This window comes from Bos javanicus, chromosome 7 (genome assembly GCF_032452875.1).
Source record: "Bos javanicus breed banteng chromosome 7, ARS-OSU_banteng_1.0, whole genome shotgun sequence".
NCBI lineage: Eukaryota > Metazoa > Chordata > Mammalia > Artiodactyla > Bovidae > Bos > Bos javanicus.
In genome coordinates, this window is record NC_083874.1 from 11,985,907 (window position 1) to 12,012,664 (window position 26,758).

The following is a 26,758-nucleotide window of genomic DNA, read 5'->3' on the forward strand; positions in this document are numbered from 1 at the left end:
AGGTTTTTAAGAGGTCTGGGCTCCTCCTGACAATCAAAATTATCTTGCCACCCACCCAAAGATAAGACAACCTTGAACCAAAATCTCTCTGGATCAAGATCTTAGAAGAGGTGACCCATCACCCCAGTAGGGCAGGTAGAGGAAGTTGGTTGAAGCTCTGGTTGCCAGTAAGAGATCTGTAGGATTGGACCCTAGTGGCTTGTTCTCCCGACTACAAGATGTGGGAAGGAAGGATGGGGCATGGGATCCAATTCAGGGATGTCAGGACTGTTGTAGTAGTCAAACAGCCCTCCCTACAAGCTGTTTGACCTTGGGTAACTTGTATTACCTCTTCTCGTCCTGAATCTGGGACTAACCTTCATAACCAACCTCATCAGACCCTTGCAAGCCTCACGTTCACCCATGCATTCATAGAAGTGCACATTAAGCACCTGCTGTATGCCAGGCACTGGTAGAGGTGCCGAGGACAGAGCAAAACAGACAAGAATGCCTGCCCCCGGAGGGCTGACACTCTAGGACAGGAGAGGGCAACTGTGAACAAATCAGACTGCTTGACGTAAAGTGCTTGGCACAGAACCAGCCAGGAATTAGTTCACGAATGGTGATTATTATTATTGTTCTTGCTGTTATTACTGTGAATGAACTTGGGGTTGAGATCTGTTAGGCAGCACCCCAGCCCTGAATTCTAATCACTTGGTGGGAAAGATAGAGGGTGGGCATTTGGACCCTTTTACTTTTAGGAGGATAAACTCCCAACCTGGAGGCAGGGTGGGGATGGGGTGGGGGTCGGGGGTGGTCACCCTACTGAGCAAAGAGCCCTCAGCAGCCCCTTTCTGCCTCCCAGGTAAGCCCACTAGGTCTGAAGGCAGAGTTCAGCCAGGCTGAGGCAGGGGGAGCCAGACCACTGGGAGAGCAAGTCCCCAGGGTTTTGGGGGAGGGGGAGAGGGTGTGAGGCCCATTGGGCCTCAGCTGCGCCCCCAAGTGGCTGGGGTGACATGGGTTTGCCCTGCGTGCGATGGATAATGACTGTGTTTCTTGTCTTGTCTCTTTTCATGCCTGCTCTTTAAACTGTATATTGGCACAACGCCGTCTGAAAAACTCATCCAATCAAAATGCACTATGAAATTCATTTGTTCATCCATGACGTGGTCTGTGTGTTCATACACCAATGACTATCTCCCAACCCACCACCACCACCCCCACTCCCCGCCCGGGAACCGAAACCCATTGGTTTTTTGGCACTGGTTACAAATCAACCTAAAAAACGCTGAACACGCCTCCCCAACTGCCCCCGCCCGCCCGCTCCCCCTCCATCTTCAACATCTGCATCTAGAATCCGGTTGGTCTTACTTCTTTCTGAAGTCTAAATGCCTTACATTAACTGTGAACGCATCTTCTCGCATCAGCATTGCATGTCACGCCCTGGGCTTTTTAAACTTGGATTGCCTGATGCACCCTCCTATCCCCACTGGGTCTGTCTGTCAGTCTCTCCAAACCCTCCTGACTTCCCTCCTCCCCTCATTCCCACAGTCTCTCTTCCTCTGGTTTTTATTGGGTTTCTGAGTTGGGGTTTTCTGTTGGGGTTGGTTTGTGTCTTCTGCAAAGAGAAGGATGGGTTTGCCCCCAGGCAGCGCCTCCCCTAGGACAGGCTGGCTGGCTGCGTCTCCCACCCCATTCCTTACACACAGCCCTGTACTCAGAGCCCTCAGCCACTCTCTCAGCACTCCTGTCCCAGTTCAGCTCCATGGAGCCCCGGGGCCCCAGGAAATCTCCACCAGTCCCTTACCCCATTCCAAGCCCATGAGCTCTTCCGGTTTGAGGACCAGTGATGTGCATCTCCAAGTCTGATGGAGGAGGTCTGAGGGCCCTGCAGTGTGTGGGCAAAGAGGCTCAGGTGAGGCGGACACAAAAAAGCCAGGACTCAGGTCTTGCTGCTTCCAGATGGGCCAGCCACCTGACGCCCTCTCCTGGAGCCCTGAGATGCAGGGGCTCCTGTCCCCCTCCCCCCACCCAGACATAGTCCCTATACACGCATGCTGTCTGCTCTTTCCTGTTCAGCCTCTGACTCTTCCTCTTTCTCTCTGTCTCCCTTTGTCGCTGTCTCTGTCTCTCTTTCCCTTTCTCTTTTTTGCTCTTGCAGTCTTCCTGTCTTGATCCTTCCCCACCCAACACACACACACACACACACACACACACACACACACAGTCCCTCCCTTCTGTTATATCCATCCACCCTGCACACACCCGCACCCCACCCCGGATGCCCCGTCTCCGTCTCTCCCTCGCCTAACTTATTTGGCTCCCTACATAACTGCACACTCCTCCCTCTGTTCAATCCCACTTGGGGACTTCCCTGGTAGTCCAGTGGCTAAGATTCTGTGCCCCAAGTGCAGGGAGCCTGGGTTCAATCCCTGGTCAGGGAACTAAGATCCCACATGCCACAACTGAAAGATCCCACAGGCTGCAGCTACGACGTGGTGCAGCCAAACAAATAAATGAAATAAGTATTTTAAAAAGAGAGAGAGAGAAGAAGTCCCACCTGCCTCTGCCCCTCCCCCACCCTCCCCTGAGCGCCTTTGAAGGATGCCCCTCAATGGTATCTTTGCACCAGGATCTCCTCTCCCCTGCTAGTTAGCCATACATAAGCACTCACCCACTAGACACTTAATGAACCCCAATTCAGTGCCCCAGATGGGGGGTTGGATAGAGGCAGACACCATCACTGCCCCCTCCCCCATCGCATCACCTAGTCGTGTAGTGGGGAGGGGGGGAGGGTAGGCATTGGTCAAATAAGCCCTGAAACACACTTGAAATTTAACTGTGTTGCACGCTGAAGTATAAACAGTGTTAACAAGGTGGAGAGGGGGAGAAAAGGGCATTGGAGGCCCAGGAGAGCACATGCAAAGGTCCTGGGGCAGATCAGAGCATGCAGGGGCCAGGGTCTTCAAGTGAGAGGATGTGGCTAGAGCAAAGAGTGGAGGAAGGCTGATCTGGAAAAAGTGAAGAGGTCAGAAGGGGACAGGACTGGGCCTTGTTGTGGGGGTCTGGGAGGATCTGGAGCAGAGGAGGTGTGGTAGGAAGTGTGGTTACACCAGACGCTGCAGCTGCAGAGCAGGGAGTAGGAAGGCAGGGGGCTGGGCTGGAAGTGAGCACCAGGAATCCCAGTGAGAGATGACATCAGAAGAGGGAGGGAACAATCGGAGGACTGGCCATCTGAGCAGGGGCCTCTCCAGGACCTGGAGATGGGTCGGGTCTGGGCTGGGGGTAGACAGAGACACCTCGAGGGTTTGAGTCTGGCTTGAACCATGAGACAGAAGTTAGGGAATGCCAGGAGAGGGTCAGGTAATGGAAAGAGCACAGGTGTGGGCACAGTAGGCTTGACGGGCACCCTGGAAGAAGTCAGGTAGGCAGATGGTTATGGGAGCTGGATTCCCAGGCAAGATCTGGGCTGGAGATGGGGTCTTCAAGTGGCAGGATTTCTCTGGAGCACTGAGGTCAGTGGTTCCCACGTCCTTCTAAGCACTCACATCCCCTGCACACAGCAAGCCTTCCAGGGCCTGCATCCCTCCCCTTCAGCCTAGAACCAGGAAGCACTAGGCAGGGTTGGAGGAGAGGACTGATCCTTCGCGGCTGTGGACAGAAAGATGGAAACTAGGAAGAAGGAAGTCAGAAGTTCTGCAGGTACTTGAAGGACTCTATGCAGACCCAGGGGGAGATGGAAGAATGGATGAGGGCAAACTAGAAACTTCCCCTGTCCTGTCACCCAGACCTCTTTCACCTCTACCCCCTCCCCCGCCCCCTGTGTGTGTCCTCTCTCCCTGGCTCAAAGAAGGGCAGCATGCTCTCTGCACGCGTTTCCCGGCAAAGCCCCCTTGCTTCTCCTGCATGGTGGCAGCTCCCACCCCCTGCTCTGCCCCCAGCCCCCAGAGGCTGCTTCCAGGGCCTGTCTGCCTTTGCATGAATCCACATGTTATGCCCCGCTCCATGAAGGGATGGCTCGTACTCTGGGGGGTGGGTGGGAGGGGACTGGGGACACCTGGGCCGTCGGCCCTGGTCCCAAATGGGTGGCCGAGCAGGGCTGGGAGTCAGGTCCACAGGGCACGGAGGGTGACTTTCAGTCAAGCTGGGTTGGGAGGGTTTATTTAAGGCACTCAAGACATTCTCATTCTGGTTGGGCCCCGTGTGGTCAGGGTAGGAGCCCCACACCCCTCCTCCATCCTAAATGTCTACCTAAGGGTCAACTGATATGTTCCAGAGAGCATCCCAGACTTTTCTGGCAAACCCAGAGACCTCTTACCATCTTTAGAAATTCCTTGAACCACCCCTCCCATTCCTGCCTCTCATCTCCCAGGCCAGAGTTAGCTAGATCCAGTGTCTGGGAAACCCCCAAGAAGCACTAGATAGATTGCCCATATAATTCATTGTCCAAACTTTTGAGGCCAAAAGGGTCGCTGAAAAGGGGGCAACCTGAATGACCACCCCTGTGCCATTTGTGGGGTGAGGGCTAGGCCAGTTTTGACGCTGCTACATGGCCTTATCTAGAGCTTCTCCTAGTCCCCTGGTGGCCCCTCTGCTTCCAACCCACTGATGAGTGGTGGTTTCCGGGCCTGCCTAAAATGCCTCATACCACAAATACCTCTGGTCCCCAAGCAGATACCAGAAGCCAGGAAACCCGTTCCATTTCTAGGAACCTTGGTGAACTGGAGGACACGTGGCCTGCTTCAAGGCAGGCGGCCACATCTAAGCCTCAAGTAACTGCTACCAGCAGAAGCAGCCTCAGGATGGCCCAAAAGGCAGATTTGAGGGCAAAAATCTGACTTAAATGGGCAACTATTTTTAATTTCTAAAAGAAAACTCCTTGGGCCCAACAAAATCGTTTCCTTGGCCAAATTTGGTCCATGCGTGACTTCCAGTCTCTGGCACCCCAGCAGCGCCCTTGAAGCCCCAGCAGGCAAGCCCCTGGACAGTCATGTGGCAACCATCTAGTCACCGAGACCCAACAGCCCTGTCTCCCCACCCCCACCCCCACCCCACCCGGGGTTCTGGCTCGGGAGGGAGGAACTAGAGGCAGTAACTGCCTTTGAGCAGAGGCAGGGTCCACCCAGGGAGGTCCTGCGGGCAGGGACAGCCTCACCTCCCGGCCCCCAGCACCAGCCCCTCGGTGGACTTGGGCTGATGGCGAGCTCACCCACCCACGGGCGCTGCGCACTTCCTGCTTCCCGCAGGCCTGGTCCCGCGCTACTCCACCCAGTCCCAGAAGCTGAGAAGCCATCCCTGAGAGGGGGGAAAGGGCCCCAAATGCATCTTCTCCGACTCAGCGGGCAGCGAGGACTCGCCCTGCAGCCGAACAGCCCCAGCTCCCTCCCGTCCTCCCCATTCCCGCTCGCCAAGGGGGTAAGAAAAGATGCTCTTCCGCTTCTCCGATTGGCTCAAGCCGCTGCTCCTCTTGGCCGTGGGGTGAGGTCAGGGCGGGCAGGAGCGGGTGGGCAGCTCGGCAGGGCAGGGTGCCCGGTGAGTCCCACGACAGATGCATTTCTGGCCCGGAGCATAACATGCCCTCGGAACCCGCACATGTCCACCAGGCCTGAGCGTGCTGGCTGCCCCCACCCCGCCCTGGTGTTTGTGCATCGTACACGTGTGATGGATTCGGCAACTTGACCCGCTTGTGTCCTATCGTCTCAGTGCATTTGGTTGTTGGGAGAAACAAAAACCATCTCGATTTTTTTCCTGATTGGATGATTCGGATATATTTTCTTTCCTTGTTCTTTTGTTATTTCTTCCCCACCCCACCCACCCCCATTCCTTTCTCTTCCTTCCTTTTTCTTTCCTTTCCCCTTTGCGGATGGGGCTGGCAGGGAGGGTTTATGCTTTTGAGTTGATGCCTTTTCCTCCCTCTCACCCTTTCTCCTCCCCATCCCCTACTTCATTTTTTTGAGTTTTTTTCCTCCGCACCATTGCATTAATAGTGCTTTCTCTCCTCTCCCTCCTTATTTGGGGTCTGGCTTGCTTTTTCCTGTTGGTTGGCTTCATGTAGGGGCCTCTGTGAGTGGTGACAGCTCTGAGCCCCTGGGGGTGGGTGAATGGTCACCCCTCTTTCTCCATCTCCCCAGAATAACTTCATCAACTTGAGCTTCCTCCGCCTCTTCCGAGCTGCTCGGCTCATCAAACTCCTCCGTCAGGGTTACACCATCCGAATTCTTCTCTGGACCTTTGTGCAGTCCTTCAAGGTGAGCCCCAGCCCCTGCCCCTGCCCCTGCCAGGCTAAGAAGAAAAATCAGGATCTCTCCCCGACCCTCACCCCCCTGCCTGCTCTGGTTGAATCTAGAAATCATGTGGAAATGCCTTTATTAATATCATATACCTTACTGGGAATGTGTTATATGCAGGACTCTTTTCTAACTTCCTGCCCCCGGTATGTCTTGAGGGCTCCAAAGGGAATCTCCCAGAGCCACCAAAGATGCCTATCATCCCTGGCACCACTGGCAGCATGCGGCCACCCAACCTGCGGGGGTTGAGCACTGGGACCAGTGAGGGAAACAGCATGGGTAAGGGGCACCCAGCAGTATTCTTCATTGCCTTCCTTCCCACCAGGCCCTGCCCTATGTCTGTCTACTGATTGCCATGCTTTTTTTCATCTACGCCATCATTGGGATGCAGGTGAGTGCCAGCCCCCTAATGTTCCGAGAGCACTCCCAAGGAGGGCCACCCCGCTTAGGTAGGGGTGGGTTAGGGGAGCCCGTTTCAGAGAGGCATCACTGTAGGTTGAGTGGAGTTTTTCTGAAGCTTCTGGCACCCATGGCCACTCCTAGTCATCATTATCTAATTCCCCAGGTGTTTGGCAACATTGGCATCGATGTGGAGGACGAGGACAGTGATGAAGATGAATTCCAAATCACTGAGCACAATAACTTCCGGACCTTCTTCCAGGCCCTCATGCTTCTCTTCCGGTGAGGCAGGGGCACGCTTTTATCCTTCTCTTCCAGTGGTGGGCGTGTCCTCGTCTTTCTCTTCCGGTGGGGGCGTGCCCTCTACCTTTTGTTCCACTGAGCTTTGGGGTGGGTGTGGAGCGGCCCAAAGACCCTAACAGGGCAGAAGCTGAAAGCCCTGGGATGCAAGCATGAAGGCATTTTTCAGGGATTAGCTCATAGAATCTTCTTGAGGATCTTGTCAAGGGATTCTTGGCAACTGCACCTAACAGATGAGAAAACATTCTTACAGACTCTATATAGACTGCTGAGGCTTGGTTCTTAATTCTGATTGCACTTAGGGTTCCTTCCTTCATTCATCAGAGGTTTATTGAGCACTTGTTGTATTTACTGCTGTAAATACTGAGAACAAAGCAGAGACAACATTCTCTGCCCTCTGAATGCTTATATTTCCATAGGGGAGGCAGACAATCAGTTATCTAATCATAGAAGGCAGGAGGAGAAGGAGAAGACAGTGGATGAGATGGTTGGATGGCATCACCAACTCGATGGACATGAGTTTGAGCAAGCTCAAGAGAGAGTTGGTGATGGACAGGGAGGCCTGGTGTGCTACAGTCCCTGAGGTCACAAAGAGTCAGACACGACTGAGCAAGTGAACTGAACTGAATTATAAAGGATATTATGAGGGAAAGAGGATATGGTAAGATTAAGGATATTATAAGATTAAGGGGGAAAAGGAAGCATGAAAGAACAAGTAATGTATGATTGCACTTATATGAGGTACCCAAAATGGGCAAATTCTTAGGGAAAAAACTATTCAATATCAATATTGTCAGGGGCTGGGGAAGAGGAGCAGTGTAGTTAGTGTTTAATGGGATACAAGTTTTCAGTTTGGGAGGATAAAATGGTTCTGGAGATGGATAGTGCTAATGGTTGCACAGCATTCTAAATCTGCTTCAGTTCATTCAGTCACTCAGTCCTGTCTGACTCTTTGCAACCCCATGGACTGCAGCATGCCGGGCTTCCCTGTCCATCCCCAACTCCCAGAGCTTGCTCAAACTCATGTCCATCGAGTGGGTGATGCCATCCAACCATCTCATCCTCTGTCTCCCCCTTCTCCTCCTGCCTTCAATCTTTCCCATCATCAGGGTCTTTTCCAGTGAGTCAGTTCTTCTCATCAAGTGGCCATAGTATTGGAGCTTAGCTTCAGCATCAATCCTTCCAATGAATATTCGGGACTGATTTCTTTTAGGATGGACTGGTTTGATCTCCTTTCAGTCCAAGGGACTCTCAAGAGTCTTCTCCAACACCACACAGTTCAAAAGCATCAATTCTTCCACGTTCAGCTAAATGTGCTTATTACCATTGAATTATACACTTAAATGTTTAAGATTGTAATATTTATGTATATTTTGTCACAAGTATTTTCTCATTTAATAACAACCAAAAGAAAGAAATGGAGGCATAATAGGTCTTGCCTCCCTTGAGGGAGATGATATTTGAGCAAAATAGTTGAGGAAGGGAGCCATGTGGATATCTGGGGAAGGGCAGTTCAGGTGGAGGGCATGATACGTGCAAAGGTCCTGAGGCAGGAGCGCAGCTGTCATGTTGGAGGACAAGGAACCCAATGCACCTGGAGCAGAGTAATCTAGGGAGAAAGAAATAAGAAATGACAGCCTAGAGAGAGGGAAGTTTCTAAAACATACCTGTATCTCCAAGCCAGTTCACTTTAATACCAAGTCTGTGGGATTGGGGGGCATTGGCATCAGCATTTTAAAAAAACATTCTCCTTGGGCTTTAAGGCACAGCCAAGGATGAGAATTCCTCCCCCTCTCTAGGCTCAAAGAGGAGAAAAAGTGATTTACCTGGGACCCAAATCCACATCAGTCCAGCTCCAGAGCTTAAGTGTTTAACCTTAGCACTCTGCCTCCCTGGGAGTAGGTGTTGGTTGTCCAGGGCTGCATATCCAGGTCACTGATGCCCCCTCTCTTCCTCAGGAGTGCCACTGGGGAGGCTTGGCACAACATCATGCTTTCCTGCCTCAGCGGGAAACCCTGTGATAAGAACTCTGGCATCCTGACTCACGAATGCGGCAATGAATTTGCTTATTTTTACTTCGTTTCCTTCATCTTCCTCTGCTCGTTTCTGGTGAGTCCGTGGACATGTGTAGGAAGGCTTCCTAGACCTCAGGGGTGTGAATTCTCTGGAATGTGGCTGTCACACACTTTTTACCTCCAGGGCTTCTCTGGACCAGCCCTCGATTAGGTTAACCAGGGTTTCTCACCCATGACACTCGTGACATTGGGGGCTGGATCATTCTCCGATGAAAGCTGTTCTGTGCCTGCTCGCATCCCTGGCCTTGGTCCGCTAGATGACAGTAGCTCATACCCCGCCACTCTCCCAGCTGTGACAACCAAAGATGTCTCCAGACATTATCAAGTATCCCCTAAAGGAGGGAGCAGAATCTCCCCGCTTTTGAGACCTGCTGTGTATGCTGAGAGAAAAACTAACGGAGCTCAGAGCTTGCCCCAGCTCCCATCTAGTTGAGCTGTAGGAGACTCCCACCTGCCCTCTGAAAGGTGTGTGCCTTCCTCTATATGATCAGGAGGCAGGAAAAAGTCAGCCACGTGAACATTCTCTGGAGGCTGTGGGGCTTTGCAAAAAAACTGAAAGGTTTTCACTAGTAAAAGATGAATTTGTTAAAAGGAGGAATCTCCTCAGACCTGAGAATATAATTCACTGTCAGACTGCAAAAAGGAACTAGGAATTAAAATATACATATCAGGAACCTGCATCCTGTTCTGTCTTTCTCTCTCTCTCTCTGGGGTCTCATCTCAGCAAATGTTTTCTGTTTTCCGTTCTTCCTGGAATGGTTTGAGCACAGTCAGAAGAATTGAAATGATCTAGGTATTTCAGGCAGAGGGGATTTAATATAGGGATTGGCTACACAGGGTTGAAAGGGCAAACAGATAATGCTGACGTCACCAGGGATTAACCGTGGCAGGAAGGCCAGGGCTGGGGTATTAAAAGGAAAAGAGGGTGTTGACAGCCAACTCAGCCACCATGGCACCCCTGCCCTGGCACCCTGGCTGTATGCTGCCCCCAGACAACTGAAGACAGTGTTCTGTGGCTGCTGTCACAAAGAACCACAAACTTGATGGCTGAAAACAACAAAAATTGATCCTGCCACAGTTCTGGAGGCTGGAAGCCTGGCCGTGGTGTTGGCAGAGCCATGATCCCTCCAGAGCAGTTAGGAGAGGATCCTTCCTGGCCTGCCGCTTCTGATGGCCACGGGTGTTCCTTGACTTGTGGCAGCATCTCCCCAGTCACTGGCTCTGTCCTCACATGGTCGTCTTCATGTGTGACTGTGTCCAGACTTCCCTCTTATGAGGACAGCAGTCATATGGAATTTAGCCCACCTTGATCCAGTGTGATCTCATCTTAAACTGACAATGAGAGTACAAAGACCATTTTTTCCAAATAAAGTCACATTCGCAGGAACTGGGGGCCAGGATTTGAATGTATCTCATGGGGACACAGTTCAGTCCACAACACAGAGCCATTTGGGAAGCAGAAGGAGTCTCCTCTCCTCCTAGTCTCTCCTCCCCAGGTTGGCCTCCCTCCCACTCGTGGCTCCTGCTGGCAGGATATAAGCTGCCCAAGGAGTATGGGAGCTATTGTATTCAGACCCCAGCCCAAACACCAGCATCTCTCAGCAAAAGCCCAACACATCCACTCTCTTCAGACCAGCAGCCTCACACTGAGATACCCGCAGGCTAGGTCTCAAAGCATCCCCCACCCACCCCGAGTCCAGTGGCAATAGCCATTGACCTGGACGGTCCACTGTTATTGCTGTTGTTTGGTTGCCAAGTTGTGTCCAACTCTTGCAACGCCATGGACTGTAGCCCTCCAGGCTCCTCTGTCCATGGGATTTCCCAGACAAGAATACTGGAATGGATTGCCATTTCCTTCTCCCGGGGATCTTCCCGACCCAGGAATCAAACCCACGTCTCAGCATTGGCAGGCAGTTTCTTTACCACTGAGCTTCCAGGGCCCAGAGGGACCATTGCCCAGTGTCAGATTCCCAAAAGAGAGTCTGAATGGGCCATCCTGGCTCCTGCTCAAATAGCCACCATTGTCTTAGTAGCTGTGGGTTCATAGGGAGACACATTCATACTACAGCCCATCTGGGAAGGGCAGGCACCCTAGAAGACATCTACTGCCCTTGACCATCAGCCCCTAAGAGGCAGGAGCTTTTGTTTTGTTCACTGCTGCATCCCCAACACCTGGACAGGGACTGGCACACAGTACGTGCTCAATCAGTGTCATGAAATGATGAACTGAAGTTAGGGACACCTAGAAATAGAGCTCGGAGAAGGCAATGGCACCCCACTCCAGTACTCTTGCCTGGAAAATCCCATGGACAGAGGAGCCTGGTAGGCTGCAGTCCATGGGGTCGCCAAGAGCTGGACACGACTGAGCGACTTCACTTTCGCTTTTCACTTTCACGCATTGGAGAAGGAAATGGCAACCCACTCCCATGTTCTTGCCTGGAGAATCCCAGGGACGGGGAGCCTGGTGGGCTGCTGTCTATGGGGTCGCACAGAGTCGGACACAACTGAAGCGACTTAGCAGCAGCAGCAGCAGAAATACATCTTATATAGTAAGCACCTACTATGTTTACATCTGCACATTTGCTTCATACCTACTATGCGCCAGGCCTTATGCTAGGTACTGGGGATATAAGGAGAGAACATGTTTCTCTCAGTTTGCAGGGGTGCTGGGCAGACAAGTCAGCAGACAGTAATGGTATAATCTGATACGTGGTTTGATAGGGAAGACAGAGTGAGAGAAAGATTTCTCCCCCTGAGGGCCACTCAGGGACGGTGAGCAGGACTTAGACCACATATTGATCAAATTGGTTGCATATAGGGACTTCCCGGTAGTCCAGTGGTTAAGACTTCACCTCTGTAATGCAGGGGATGCAGGTTCAATCCCTGGTCAGGGAGCTACAATCCCTCATGCCTTGCAACCAAAAATCCAAAACATAAAACAGAAGCAATATTGTAACAAATTCACTAAAGACTTTTAAATGGTCTACATAAAAAAAAAAAAAAAAAAACTTTAAAATTGGCTGCAAGTAACAGAAATTCAACTGAAACTGACGTAAGCGAAATACACAGTTCACTAACTTATACTGCTGAAAAGTCCAGATGAGGCTGGGTCCGGGCAATAGCAGGCCCTGTCCTCTGCTGTTTTCCTCCACTCTGGCTTTATTCTCAGACTTTCTTCCTGTGGAGGGAAGATGGCTGCCAGAGTGCCAGCAAAAATCCCAAGGAAGTCTCTCATTTGCTACTCTGGGTCACGTGCTCCTCCCTAACCAATCACAAGCCTGGGTTATGTGAGGACCACCTATGAAGCCAACCACATCCAACAACAGCATATAAGTATAAAGCGGGGGAGGGCTCGCCAGATGTTATTACTCAAAAGGAGAAAAGTGATGTCCACTGAGGGAGCAACATTTACAAAGGTCTGGAGGCAACACTGATGCAAGCTCCCCATGTACTAAAGGCATGTGACAAGCTGCTACAAGATGTAGACAAAGGCAGGAAGATGCACCCATCCATCCATCCATCCATCCATCCAACAAATATTTGCTGAGTAATTACTTTATGCTGGGGATGGAAACATGATAAGGTTCTGGTCCATGGAGTGTGCATTTTGGTCTTGTTGGGGGTCAGGTGTGGGAGGATCTGGGGTCATGGTGGTCCCCTTGGTGTTGGCTCCTATGTCACATAACCTCTCCACCTCTCTCTCCAACTGTATCAATCTTGGTCTCTGTTTCTGTCTTTGTGTCTCTCCCCCATCTCCATTTCTCCATATCTCTGTTTCTGGGCTCCTTCTGTGAGCATGTGTCTTTCCTCTATCTCCCACCATCTCTTTCTCTGACTTCCTTTTCCCATGTTTATCTCCCTCCCTCTCTCCCTCTGGGCCTCTGTGTATATGTGTTTGGATGTGTCTTGCTCTCCCCGACGCCGTCTTGGCCCCTGGGGTCCCCACAGATGCTGAATCTTTTTGTTGCCGTCATCATGGACAACTTTGAGTACCTCACCCGAGATTCCTCCATCCTGGGTCCCCACCACCTGGATGAGTACGTGCGTGTCTGGGCCGAGTATGACCCTGCAGCGTGGTAAGCAGTCACCCCAAATCCTCCAACCACGTCACCCACCTTTCTCTGGTACTGGAGCATAGTCTAGGTCAGGCTCCAGACCTTAGGCTGTTGTCTCCCTGGGAAGCTAGCAGGGATTTCAGTAGGATCAGTCAGAAAAGAGATGAGAATCAGTACCCTTGCACATCCTGGGTTAAATGATTTGGGTACCACCGCTGCCCATACCCAAGGCCTTCTGGGAAGTGAGGGAGAGACTCCACCATGAGTTCATCTCCTGTGAGTCTCTCCTGTCCCTGACTGTGAGGCCTCCAGATGGTGAGAATAAGTTAACCAGGCCCCAGGGAGGAAGCCAGAGGCCTCTTAGCCTCAGTTCTCCAGGGAGTATGGGGAGAAGGGCTGGTTTAGTTCCCTTGGGAGACAGAATTAGCTACAAGATCAGAGTGGCAGAACCTAGCTCCCATTGGGATTCCAGGACCCTGGAACATGAGGTCACACGAGGCCAGGGGAGAGGACACAGAGCCTCGGTGGTCCTTGTATGTTCGTGATCATGAAGGGAGTAAGCTCTCCCATCTCCATGAGCAAGGGAGTGCCCCCTCCTAGTTGGCAGGTGATGGTTCCCAAGAGTGATCTCCACCCTGCTCAAGTGTATTGAGTACCTTCTCAGCACCAAGCCCTTGCTGGACACTCAGATGTGCCACGCTGATGCTCAGAGCCCAGCAACCACAGACTGAAGATTCTAGTTCAGGCTGAGCTTGGGGGCTAAGAAAGCGTTAAATAGAGGCCCTCAGCAGCCTGAGCACTGGAGGGGAGGCCTCATGAGGAAAGCAGGGAAGGATCAATCCTTGCCATTCTTACAGCCCCAGACAAGTCCTCCATGAGACCAAGAGGCTGGGGTGAGCCACGGGGCTGGGGCTTGACTTTCAGCTGGTTCCTAACTCTTCCTCTTTTGATTTTAGGTCACAGCAGTTGGATGCTGTCCCCCTGTCCTCTATGCCACGAACCCCCCCCCAGCCCCCAGTGTAGCCATGTAAATTGTGGAGGAGGGCGATACAGAAAGCCCTGGGGGAGGTTCTCCCAGCCCAGAGTTCCCAGCCCACTCCGCACAAAACCTTCTGCCCACCCCGCACCCCCAGGGTCTGCAAGTGTCTGGGACCATCTCAGGGACCTTTATGCATCCTATGTCTCCCTTACTCCTTCAAGCCAGGGGTTTCCCAGGCCCTGACATCGTGACCTCACTTATGAGCACGGGGAGCCAGTGTGATGCAGCTTGACCCCGTGCCTCCACTAATCCCCTCTCTTCTCCTTTCAGCGGTCGGATTCATTATAAGGATATGTACAGTTTATTGCGCGTAATATCTCCCCCTCTCGGCTTAGGCAAGAAATGTCCTCATAGGGTTGCTTGCAAGGTTTGATTTCCACTAAAACCTGCTAGCATCCATGGAATGAGTGTGGCTTGGGGTTCTTCAATATATATATTTCATATATATATATATATAATCTAAAAAACAGAGCCATCTCTCTCTTTTGCATTAAACTAGAAAACTCTCTTAGCCAACAGAATGCAGTCACGTAGACTTGATGAAGCATGGAACGTTTATCTCTCCGTTCCCTTCAGCCATTTCTGCTTGCTCTTAGCTGAAGCTGCCCATCCCGGGGTCTCAACGGCACCCCAAAATCAGACACATCGAGGGGACCGTAACTTTGCATTGACCGCCCCCCTCCACCGCCACCATCTCCTCCACTCTCTCCCTCTCCACCCTTCGCCTCCCGAAGCCCCAGCCCTTCTCCCACTGTCGTGGCCCCTCTTCCCCATCTAGGCCCCCTCAGAGACCAGCCTCAGCCAAACCAGAGAACTTGACCCAGTTCTTTAAATGACACCGAACCAAAGAATTGCTCCAGACCCTTCTGAGTGAGAAGCCCTCCCCCCGCCCATTCTGTCCGCATTCCACCGGAACTAGAGCTCAGAGTCAAAAGTGAATCTGACTTTTCTCTTTACTCTGTCTCCCTGCTCATAAGCAGTGAAATAATATTTTTTAACTACCTCTCCCATTTTTTTCTCCTCTTTTTTATTTATTTGAAACACCTCTTTTATCGTTCTCTGCATCTTTCTCTCTCTATTTTTTCGGCTCGTGTGATTTTTTTTTTTTTCTTTTGGTTTTTCCCCGTCCTTTTCTTCCCCTCCCTCCACCCACCCTTCCTTTGGTTCTCCGTTCCCACCTCCGTTTTTTGTTTTCGGTGCTGCCAGGGGCCGCATGCCTTACCCGGACATGTATCAGATGCTGAGACACATGTCTCCGCCCCTGGGTCTGGGGAAGAAGTGTCCGGCCAGAGTGGCTTACAAGGTAGTTTAACCCTTGCCAACCACCGACGTCCAGGCACTGGGGATTTTTCAGTGCTGACCAGGAACAGCCAGCCGAGTCTCTTTTTCCAGCGTTACTCTTCTTTTTTTCCTTTTTCTTTTTTCCTTTTTTTTTTCCCCCTTTCCTCCTCAAGTAAATGGATCATGACCATCCCTTGATTCTAAGCAATTTACTGTGTCCGTCCTTTCTGATCAGTGTGTCTTGGTGTTTTGAGACTCTCTTATGGCCAACATGCCGGGGTGGGGAGGGGGAGGGGAGCCCCCAAGTCCCCTCGCACCTGGTCCCCCGGGAACCCAATTGGACACAAACACTTTGAGAGGTGGGATTGGCACTGAGCCCAGAGTGGCCCCCATTGCCCAGATCTGGGCAAGCACCTTGCAGAGAGGGGCTTGGACCCCACCTTTTATATCTCAAGCCCCCAGGTCTCATGGTCCCCTATACAAACCTGAAGCTGATCTCTGACCTAGGGCCTTGGGGCATCTGAGACCTTCCGGGGAGCACCCAGAGCCTCTCCCCTCTTCCTTGCCCGCTGGAGTTGCTTCCCCAGTCTTCTGTCCCTAAGCCACCCATCTCCCCCCAAGACAACCCAACATGCCTCTCCATTGTTCCAGAGTGGGCAGGCGGGCCGCAGCTGGACCCCTGGACCGTGGCACCCTGACGCAGGCCATGCACGCTGCCTTGGCGGGGGCCTGGGGCGGGCAGGCACCATGGCCGACCTGGGGGGTGGTGCATGCTGGCTGAAGGAGCCGCCAGGCGGCTGGGCCGGGCCACCCCTCTAGACCCCTGTCCCGGAATCTCCCTTGGCACCCAAGGACAGATGCTCTGTTCCCCACAACTCATCCACACGAAGTTCAGGGGATGACTTTGACAGTCAACCCCTCCAAAAAGTATGGTCCCATCATTCCATTCTCCCATCCCACCCTGGCCCCCGCTGTGTCTGAGAATCCTTCCTCCCCTTCTGTGTACCTCACTTCCTCCTGTGTCACGTAACCACCTCCCCACATCCTTACTCCTCCTCCTCCCACTGGGGACCCCTGAGGTGCCCCCACCAGCCCCTCCCTGCATCTGTCCCTTTTCTACCTGTGCTTTTGTCCATCTCTTGATCTCTGCTTGGCTGAGTGTCGGTGTGTGTGTGAGTGTGTGCAAGAGAGAGGGCGAGTGCCCTTTCCTTCTTGGTCTCTGTGCAGGGCCACCATGGGTTCATAAGCACCTTTGTGCCAATTTGAAACAAGCCTCCTTTCCACAGAACACTCTGTCTGTGGGGACATGGGGATCCACCCATGTGGGGACAGCATGATACTTTTCCACTGTCAGCTGGGAAGGTGTCATTTAAACGCAGATCCATGATTTCTGAGATAGGGAGCCCTTTGTGCAGTGTACAGCTCTGCACAGTGGCCCAGTCTGTTTCTCTGTCTACCGCCTCCCTCACCACCCTGCCCCAACCCATTTTTGTCTTCTGCTCTGAGTTTGCCATTCCCATCCCCTCTCCAACTCTGTGCTTCCCCGTGTCTGCTCTGGTGGACATCGATCTTCATCTCCATGCCACCTCATCCTGGGCTGGTGCACACCAGCCCAGCATCTTCTCCCATGCCACCAAGCATGGGGGACAGAGCCCCTGCCTGGGATACAGGGAATTTTTTCTTCCCTGGGCCATGGGAACACCCTGTCACCCCTTCCCCATGCCATCGCACAAAAAGCCAAGACCTGGACATGCCCCTGAGATACACTTTCCACGGAGCTATGAATGAGTCTCGAGATTCCGTCTGCATGCGCCCCCGTCCGCCGTTCTGTGTGTCATGGCCTCACTGCATGTCAGAGAGGGGCCCGCCCCATCTGTAGTCGGGGAGCCGCCTGCCTGCCGCTTCTCGGAGGAATGATGTGGTCTGTGCCCATCTGGTCTGGTCTGGGCCGAGCCAGGGGGTAGGGGTGGGGAGCCGGCGGCCCTCCCAGCGGCTGTGGCCATGGACCCCTCTGCCTGGCTGCTGCATGTCTGCTGCGATCTGGCTTGTGCTCTTCTTCTTCGGGGTCAGAATGGAACGGAGCTGTCCAGAAGAACTCTGGGGCAGGGCAAGGATACGGGCCAACCCTGGAAATGTCCCTTCTAGGGTCCAGTAGGCGGGTGAGGAACGGGCAGCATAGGAGAGTCCCCAGTGCGCCCCCTATGGGTCACCAGGGGCAGTCAGGAAATGGAACACTGGGACAGGTAACCTGAGGGGTGGGGGGCACCCTAGCCGCTGCCTTCAGAGTTCTTCCTGGGGCTCCCCGGGTAGGGTGGGTCTGGCTTACGGGATGGCGGAGGGGTCCCTGGGAATGATTGCCCTTGCCTTTGGTTTTCTGCAGAGGCTCCTGCGGATGGATCTGCCCGTCGCTGATGACAACACCGTCCACTTCAACTCTACCCTCATGGCTCTGATCCGCACGGCCCTGGACATCAAAATTGCCAAAGGTAGGGGCAGGAATGGAAACTGAGAGGTGGGGCAGGGTGGATGGAGCCAGGGCCTCAGCTGCTGCTGCTGCTGCTGCTGCTAAGTCGCTTCAGTCGTGTCCGACTCTTCGCGACCAGGCTCCTGCGTCCCTGGGATTCTCCAGGCAAGAACACTGGAGTGGGTTGCCATTTCCTGCTCCAATGCGTGAAAGTGAAAAGTGAAAGTCAAGTCGCTCGGTCGTGTCCGACTCTTCGAGACCCCATGGACCGCAGCCCACCAGGCTCCTCCGCCCATGGGATTTTCCAGGCAGGAGTACTGGAGTGGGGTGCCATTGCCAGAGGACTCAGCAAATTCACCTGCTTCAGCAAATATCTGTGTGCGGGACACCACTCTAAGCCTGGAGGACACTGACACTTCCAGCAGCGGGGGGAGACCTCCGTAAGGAAGCTGTGAGGGAGTCACGTGGATACCTGGGGAGAAAGCACTGCAGGCAGAGGGACCAGCCGGTGCAGATCCCTTCCGCAACCCCACCCTGAGCTGTGTTGCACTGACTTGCACTTTCCGCATGGGGGCGCCACGCTGTCTCGTGAGCAGAGGCAGGCTCAGCTCCCTCTAGCCACAGTGGAAGCTAGGAGAGGTAAAGTGTCAGTCACTCAGTCGTGTCCAACTTTTTGCCACCCTATGGACTGTAGCCCACCAGGCTCCTCTGTCCATGGAATTCTCCAGGCAAGAATATTGGATTCGGTAGCCATGCCCTTCTCCAGGGGATCATCCCCACGCAGGATCCAACCTGGGCCTCCTGCATCACAGGCAGATTCTTTACTGTCTGAGCCACCAGGGTAGACCGGTGGGCTAGGAGGAGCCCTGACATAAATCAGGGGAACACAGGATAGAGGCTTGGAAGGAGGGCATATGAAGTATTCACATTCTGAATATTTCCTGGGAGTCAAGATGACCAGATTGCTGATGGATGGGTGTGGAGCGTAAAGAAAGAGAGCATAAAGGCCAACCCCAAGGGGTGGGGCCCCAGCAACTAAAGGACGGACCCAGCCCCAGTTGCCTGAGAGAGAAGAGACAGAAGGAGCAGGTTTGGGGCCAAGGGAGGGCAAAAGATTGGTGTTGACAGTGACACGTGGACATGGGGGCTAGAAGGGGCTCTCCAACTTACATTTCTGGCATTCCCCCCACCCCAAGGTTCTGAAGGAAGTGAGATGGTGAGTCCTCCTGGCTAGGCTGGCGACGTAGAGTCAGGAGGCATGACATGCTGACAGGTGTTAAGCCAGGAGACTGGAGGAGCTCTCCAAGGGGACAAGAGAACCAAGAGGCCCCCGAAGACTGAGCCTGGGGCCACCCCAGCATCTAAGGTGGCCGAGAAGGAGTGGAAAGGAGAGGCCAGGGAGGTGGGTGGAGAGCAGGGCAACACTGACTCCTAAAAGGCATCTCCAGTGTTTAACCACTGCCCAGGACCAAGACTGACCAAGAGTGAGAACCAAGACTAACCGATGGATTCTGTGCCAGGTCACAGCCAATCACTTTGACCAGGGCAGCTCTGCAGATTGAAGACCATGAGCGATCAATGGGTTTTGTGCTTTGACCAGGGCAGCTCTGAAGTAGACTGCCCAGAGTGGGTTTCAGAGGCCTAACAGTAGACTGGGTGTGACTTGGCAGCTGATGAGACAGCAGGGCAGGGACAGAGGCGCATGGATCACCAAAGAGAAGGAAGTTGGGGGAGGACTGGGTCCATTGTCCAGCAGAGGGTTGGAAATCTCAGTGGGGCTGAAGAGAGAGGTCAGGGCTGCACCCAGCTGAAGCCCCTGAGAGGTCACAAGGAAGGAAGGCCGCACTGCAGACGCATGTTCTTTCCAGGGCCCTGAGGAGAAGAGGGGAAGGAGGCTCCAAGGCCGGAAGTTGCTCGGAAGGAAGACATTCAGGGAGGGAGACCAGCAGCTTCCAGTGAGACAGTGCCTGGTGGGCGAGGGGGAGGGGCACATTGAGGACAGGCATTGTTGGAGCAGGAAGCATGCAGATCAAAGTAAAGAGAGCAGGGGGTGCCCCCAAATCGAGAGAAAGAATCAGGAGTGAGGCTGAGACTCGGAACAGCATAAGTGGAGAAGGGGAGGGGTCAGGGCTCAGGCCCTTGTCTGACACACAACATTAATTTCTTTCTCATGCAGCAAGTCGAAGGCAAGCGGTTCGGACTTGCCAGGCATGCCGGCACATGCGTCTAGTCTGGACCCGGGGCCTGTCTGGGTTGTGGCTCTGCCTGCCCCAGACTGTTTGCTTATCAGCATGGTTGAAACCGAATCTGCCTGCAATGCAGGGGACCTGGGTTTGATCCTTGGGTCAGGAAGATTCCCTGGAGAAGGGCATGGCAAACCAGTCCAGTATACCTGCCTGGAGAATTCCACGGACAGAGGACGTGGGCCAGCTACAGTCCGTGGGATCGCAAAGAGTCAGACACGACTGAGTGACTAACTGGTCCAGTGAGACAGAAACTGGTCCAGGTCTCCACACACATGGTTGAAACTGGTCCAGGTCCCAACCCAGGGAGGTGAGGAAGCAGAATCATGGGCAGCTGCTTTCTTATAATCGTGTGGAAAAGTGGACTCAGCTTGCCCACCTACCTGCCCTGTCCTCCATTGTAAACTTTGGCAGAGGACCTCACCTGCTCTGAGTCTCAGCCCATGTATTAGCTAGCAATGCCATGTAACAAATGACCACAACTTTAACAGCTTATTACACACCTATTTATTAGCATATAGGTATGTAGGTCGAAGTCCAGATAGACTCAACTATGCTCTCCGTCCACAGTCTCACAAGCCCAAAATCAAGGTGGCCAGGCTGGGCTCATCTTTGGAAGCTCTGGGGGAAAATTTACTCCAGGGCTTATTCGGGTGTTAGCAAAATTAAGTTGTCTGTGGCTGCAGGACTGAGGTCCCCATTTCATTTCTGGCTTCTCGCCAGAGTTTATGCTTAGCTCCTGGGGAGGCATCTAATTCTTTACGTGCTCCAAGTCTCTCTGACTTCTCTGCTGCTAAGAAAATGCTCTGCTTTTAGAGGGCTCACCTGATTAGATCAGACCCACCTAGATCAGCTCTGAAACTTATAGTCAACTGACTTGGGACTTTAATTACATTTGCAAAGTCCTTTTATAGCAGTCCCTAGACTTATCATTTGATTGAATAAGCAGAATCTTGCTGGGAGAGAAGGATAAGCTTTAGAATTCTGCCTGCTACCGTTCCCGCACCTGTAAAACGGGTCTAACAGGGCACCCGCTCTTGGTACATGCATGCATGCAAAGTCACTTCAGTCGTGTCTGACTCTTTGCAACCCTATGGACTGTAACCCGCCAGGCTCCTCTGTCCATGGTATTCTCCAAGCAAGAATACTGGAGTGGGTTGCCATTCCCTCCTCCAGGGGATCTTCCTCACCCAGGGATCGAACCTGCATCTGTTATGTCTCCTGCATCAGCAGGCAGGTTCTTTACCACTAGCGCCACCTGGGAAGCCCCTACATAATACCTTTGTATCCCAGCTGCTGTTTTCCTCTGGAGAACCTGTGTCTGGGGGTCCCAGGATAGCCCAAAACGAAGGTTCAAAAAAAGAAAAAAGGCTTGGATTCAGTGATTTGATAGAACCCAGAACTGAAAAGAATTGTTTTACTCACAGTTGTGGTTTATTACAGCAAAAAGATACAGACTAAAATCTGCAAAGGCAAAAGGCACCTGGACAGGGTCTGGAAGAGACCAAGAGGGAGCTTCCACCCTCTCCCAATGGAGTCACATGCACAGTGCTTACATCTCCCGGCAGTGATGTGTGACAACACGTATGAAGTATTGTCAACCACCCAAGCTCACCTGAACTTTGAGTCTAGCATATTTATTGAGAATTAGTCATGTAAGCCTGGCTGACCTCAGTTGCTGAGCCTCTGGCTCCTCTAGAGGTCACACGGGTACCACATGGCTCAAGACCCCTGCCATAAATCCCATTGCTAGGATAAATTCCCTATGGATGGCGACTGCAGCCATGAAATTAAAAGATGCTTGCTCCTTGGAAGAAAAGCTATGATAAACATAGACAGTATATTAAAAAGCAGAGATACCACTTTGCCAACAAAGGTCTGTCTAGTCAAAGCTATGATTTTTCCAGTAGTCATATATGGATGTGAGAGCTGGGCCATAAAGAAGGCTGAGTGCCAAAGAACTGATGTTTTGAATTGTGGAGCTGGAGAAGACTCTTGAGTCCCTTAGACTGCTAGGAGAGCAAACCAGTCAATCCTAAAGGAAATCAACCCTGAATATTCATTGGAAGGAGTGATGCTGAAACTCCAGTACTTTGGCCACCTGACGAGAAGAGCCAACACATTGGAAAAGACTCTGACACTGGGAAATATTAAGGGCAGGAGAAGAAGGGGGCGACAGAGGATGAGATGTTTGGATGGCATCACCGACTCAATGGACATGAGTTTGAGCAAACTCCAGGAGATATGGAAAGACAGGAAAGCCTAGCGTGCTGCAGTTCATGGGATTGCAAAGAATTGGACACGGCCTAGCAACTGAACAACAACGGTTCTGCAAAGTTTTGAAAGGGTGGGATTGCTGACAACATTAGAGTGTGTGCAGGGTCTCAAGTGGGCTTAGATGCTAAGTCGTGTCTGACTCTTGCGACTCCGTGGACTGTAGCCTGCCAGGCTCCCCTGTCCATGGGATTCTCCAGGCAGGCATACTGGAGTGGGTTGCCATTTCCTTCTCCAGAGGATCTTCCCAACCCAGGGATCAAACCCTGGTCTCCTGCATTGCAGGCAGATTCTTTACCAACTGAGCTACAAGGGGAGCCCTCTCCTAATCTTGGTGAGTTTCTCCAGCCCCTTTAATCTTGCCTCAAGTGGCTTCCTGGCTGCTGCTCCCTTGATTAGCAACTGTTGGAATCCACCCTTTGGAATTCAGGCAAGGTCAAGGAGGCTGGAGTCTTGCCTAGAAGACAAGGAGGAGGAAAAAGGCCTTGGTGCCTGGGAGTGCCCCAGGGCCCTGCTCACCATTAATCTGACCTGCCTGTGTTACTACCAGCTCACTGAATGAGAGCCCCATTGGGCACATGCTGTGTGCCCAGCCCTGTGCTCAGCAAGTGGCACGTGGCAGGGAAGGACAGACGAACCTCCAGCCCTCATGGGGCTGTGGGGAGACAGGCAACCGAAAAATAAGCCACTATAAATAAGTAGACTATGTAACGTGTTCAAAGGCCAGAAATGCTGTGGAAAGGAAAGAAAGAGTAGGGTCGGGGGTGGGGAGCCTGGTCAGGGGTTTAAACTCTTAAGTCAGGGGTTCTCAACCAGGCATGATTCTGCCTCCAGAGATCATTGGCCATGTCTGAAGACAGCTTTGGTTGTTTTTTTTGTTTTTTTTTTTAGCCTGAAAAATGATGATTTATTCATTCTTTAGAACTTTCATATTAAGGAGCATGTGGCAGAAGTGGAAGCTTTTGATGAACTAATAGAAATTGCTGTCAGTTCTAACAGACCAAAATAACACAGAGATGGCAGCAGGTGCTCCCATCTTATTTTACCACCTCCTTTGCCCATTGGCTTCAATACCATATAGAGAAGAAACCTTCTTCCTATCTGGGTGCCAGCAGTTCACCCCAGGGAAGGCTGAAGACAGTTTTGGTTGTTGAAACTGGAAGTGGGCTGGCCCTTATGGTACCTGGCATGCCAGGGAGGCTTTTTTTTTTTTTTAATGTTTTAGTTTATTTATTTATTGGCCACGTGACATATGAGATGTTAGTTCCCCAACCAGGGATTGAACCCAAGGCCCCTGCTTTGGGAGCATGGAGTCTTAACCACTGGACCACCAGCGAAGTCCCAAGAGAAGCTCTTGAATGTTGCCACGTGCCTGGGACAGATCCTGCAACAGAGAAGGCTCACCAGGGGTGTGTAGAGTGATGTAGGGGAGGGGAAGACGCTGGGACTCAACTGGTTTCTGGGGGACTGATGCCCAAATACAAGGGTACCTTCTGTCTTTGAAAGTGAAAGTGTCAGTCGCTTAGTCATGTCAGACTCTTTGAAACTCTGTGAGGCTCCCCAGTCCATGGAATTCTCCAGACAAGAATACTGGAGTGAGTTGCCATTTCCTTCCCCAGGGGATCTTCCCGACCCAGGGATGGAACCCAGGTCTCCTGCATTGCAGGCAGATTCTTTACCATCTGAGCCACCAGGGAAGCCCTGGGAGCCCCAGTATTAACAACTCCATACCTGGAGGAGGAGTCAACGTGGGATTCAGCCTTGAGTGGATCCCATGACCCCAAGGGAGAGCTGCCTTGAAATCCCCTAAGGAGTTTCCCTTCATAGTAAGTCCCCTACATATGAATGAGTTCTGTTCCAAGAGCGTTCATAAGTCCAATGTGTTCCTAAGTCCAAAAGACTAGCCTAGGTACCAAATGAACATAATCAGCTATACAGTACTGTACTGTAATAGGTTTATAATGCTTTTCACACAAATAATATATAAGAACAAACAAAAAAGAAAGAAAACATTTTCAATCTTACAGTATAGTACCTTAAAAAGTACAGAGTGTAGCATAACAGCTGGCATACAGGGGCTGGAATTGAGTGAGTAGGCAAGAAGAGCTACTGACCGGCGGAGGGAGAGGAGGCTGAAGATGGCAGAGTGGAAGGATCTCAGCAGTAGGACATGGAGGGAAGCTGCAGTTTAACTCATGCCTGGCCTGACACTGATGGAACGCACGTTCGCATCTTTGAAAGTTCTCAACTTAAAGATTCACAGGCAGGGTATTTACTGCATTTCCATGGGAACAACAATCCCGAATGAGAGATTAACATGTGAATTGAAGCAGAAGGAGCCTAAGGTGGTGATTCTCAACCGGAGGCGTTGTGTCTACCAGGGGACACCTGGCAATGTCGGGGACAGGCTTGGTTGTCGCTACTGGTAACTGGTGGGTAGAGACCGAGGATGCTTGAAATCCTGCAGCGCACAGGACAGCCCCACAACCAAGAATGATCCAGCCTCAGTGTCTGACAGGGCGAGAAACCTTGACCCTGCCTCAACCATTCACCAAGAACAGGTATCCTAGTCAGTTCAGGCTCCCGTAAAAAAATAGCAGAGACAGTACGTAAACAACAGAAGTTTACTTTCCCACAGTTCTAGAGCCTGGACATCCAAGATCAAGGTGCCAGCACGTTAGGTCCCTCCTGAGAGGCCTCTCGGCTTGCAAACGGCCGCGTTCTTGCTGTATCCTCAATGGCCTTTCCTCTGTGCGTATGCACGCCTGCTGTCTGTCTCTCTTAGGGACCGCCCTTATAGCCTCATATAACTTTAGTCACTTCCTTGAAGGGCCCATCTCCAAATGCCATTTCATTGGGCATTCAGGCATCAATGTGAATTTTGGGAGGACACAATTCAATCCATAACAATAAGTGGCTTCCTTTTCTCCACCCGAGACAGGAAATACGTAAGCTATTGGGCAAAAGTGACTTTTCACAGGAATGTCACGTTCTCTTCTTTCCCTTCCCATGTCTCTGAAAAGGAACCAGAGGCCCCAGGCACCTCACTTAGCTACAGAGGATGGGAGATGTAGCTATTAATTCCAACTGCTTTCCTAGAGGAAAGAAAAACTGTTATATGTTGGTGTCAAGGGTGTTGAAAGGCCAGCTACAGAACAGATGATTATTTGAAGGGTCTCCCGCAACCTGAGTCCAGGCCCACCCATCAGCCCCACCCCCACACAGCTTGGCCCCAGTGATCTCTGCACCTTTAGACCCCACAGACACCAGAAGTGAGGTGGTGAGCAACAGCACGAGGCGATAAGTACAGAATGGAGAAATAAAGCCAGAAAAAGGCATAGAAGTGGGGGACTGCTTTAGGTTGGGAGGCGGCTAGAAGACCTCTTTGATAAAGGATCTGGGCAGGGACCTGAAGCGGATGAGGGAAGGAACCACACCGATACCTGTAGGAAGGACCGTCCTGGCAGAGGAAACAGCCTATACAAAGACCTTGAGGCAGGACGATGCTTGGCGTGGTTGCGGAGCATGGAGGAGGTTGGTGAGGCTGGAACAGAGTGACCAAACGGGAAAATAGAGATGAGGGCAGATGGTTCAGGGTCTCGTGGACTTGGGGAGATCACCCTGGGTGAGGTGAGAGCCTTGAAGCGCTCTGAGCGCCGGAGACATGTGACTGATGCAGGTGTTCGGGGGCGCCCTCTGGTGGCTATGGGAGGGCTATGGGAGGTGGACCTGGGCAGAGGCGACTGCCCTCAGGTGTTCACGAGCGCCCTCTGGTGGGTGTGGGAGGACTTGCGCAGAGGCCACTACACTGGTCCAGGCGGTTCAGCTCCCTGCTGCCTCCAGATCCTCACTGTAGAATAGGATCTGTGCTTGACTTGACAAAAGACCCTTCTGAAAGAATTTTTCTCAAAATAAAGACACTTGTCTCTGGAGTCACACAAGGGAAGATGAATGAAAGCACGGAGTGCCTGGCAGATGTCTGTGCTTTGACCCACATCTGCTGAGGAGAAACTGCACAGGAGGTCCAAAGACAGTCCTAGGCTGGATCCGGAAAGTGGAGTGGGAGAAGGAAGGGCCATGAGAGCAGGTGGTGGGCGACAAGAGGCGGACAGGGACTGGAGGCAAAGGGGGTTCTTGGGGCTACCTGGGTGGGTCAGCTATTCAGCCAGCAGGCCCCCATGGATGGTGGTTCAAACACTGAAATACTACTAAACTGGCTGATAGCCAGCCCCTGCCCTTCCCCCAGATCTCCTGGACCTCCTCCCATAATCCAGCAACCACAGGGTTAATATTTGGCCCAGCAGAAAGCCCTCAGACCCTTTCTCTAGCTGTCATCAATGTCCCTGCTAAGTCACTTCAGTC

The 26,758-nt window shown here is 52.2% G+C and overlaps 1 protein-coding gene across 5 annotated transcripts in view; it reads left to right on the top strand.

Annotated features, from left to right (window-relative positions):
• Window positions 1-26,758, top strand: part of CACNA1A (calcium voltage-gated channel subunit alpha1 A) — a 253,586-nt gene that overhangs the window by 217,995 nt on the left and 8,833 nt on the right. For 4 of the 5 annotated variants that reach the window (XM_061421925.1, XM_061421926.1, XM_061421927.1 and 1 more), the window contains 7 exons: window positions 6,111-6,227; window positions 6,592-6,657; window positions 6,832-6,947; window positions 8,924-9,074; window positions 12,989-13,116; window positions 14,405-14,501; window positions 17,796-17,901. In XM_061421925.1, coding sequence (XP_061277909.1) covers window positions 6,111-6,227; window positions 6,592-6,657; window positions 6,832-6,947; window positions 8,924-9,074; window positions 12,989-13,116; window positions 14,405-14,501; window positions 17,796-17,901 — 781 coding nt within the window. Of the gene's footprint in view, window positions 1-6,110; window positions 6,228-6,591; window positions 6,658-6,831; window positions 6,948-8,923; window positions 9,075-12,988; window positions 13,117-14,404; window positions 14,502-15,340; window positions 15,438-17,795; window positions 17,902-26,758 lie in introns of all 5 variants that reach the window. The other variant, XM_061421929.1, reaches the window with a different exon arrangement.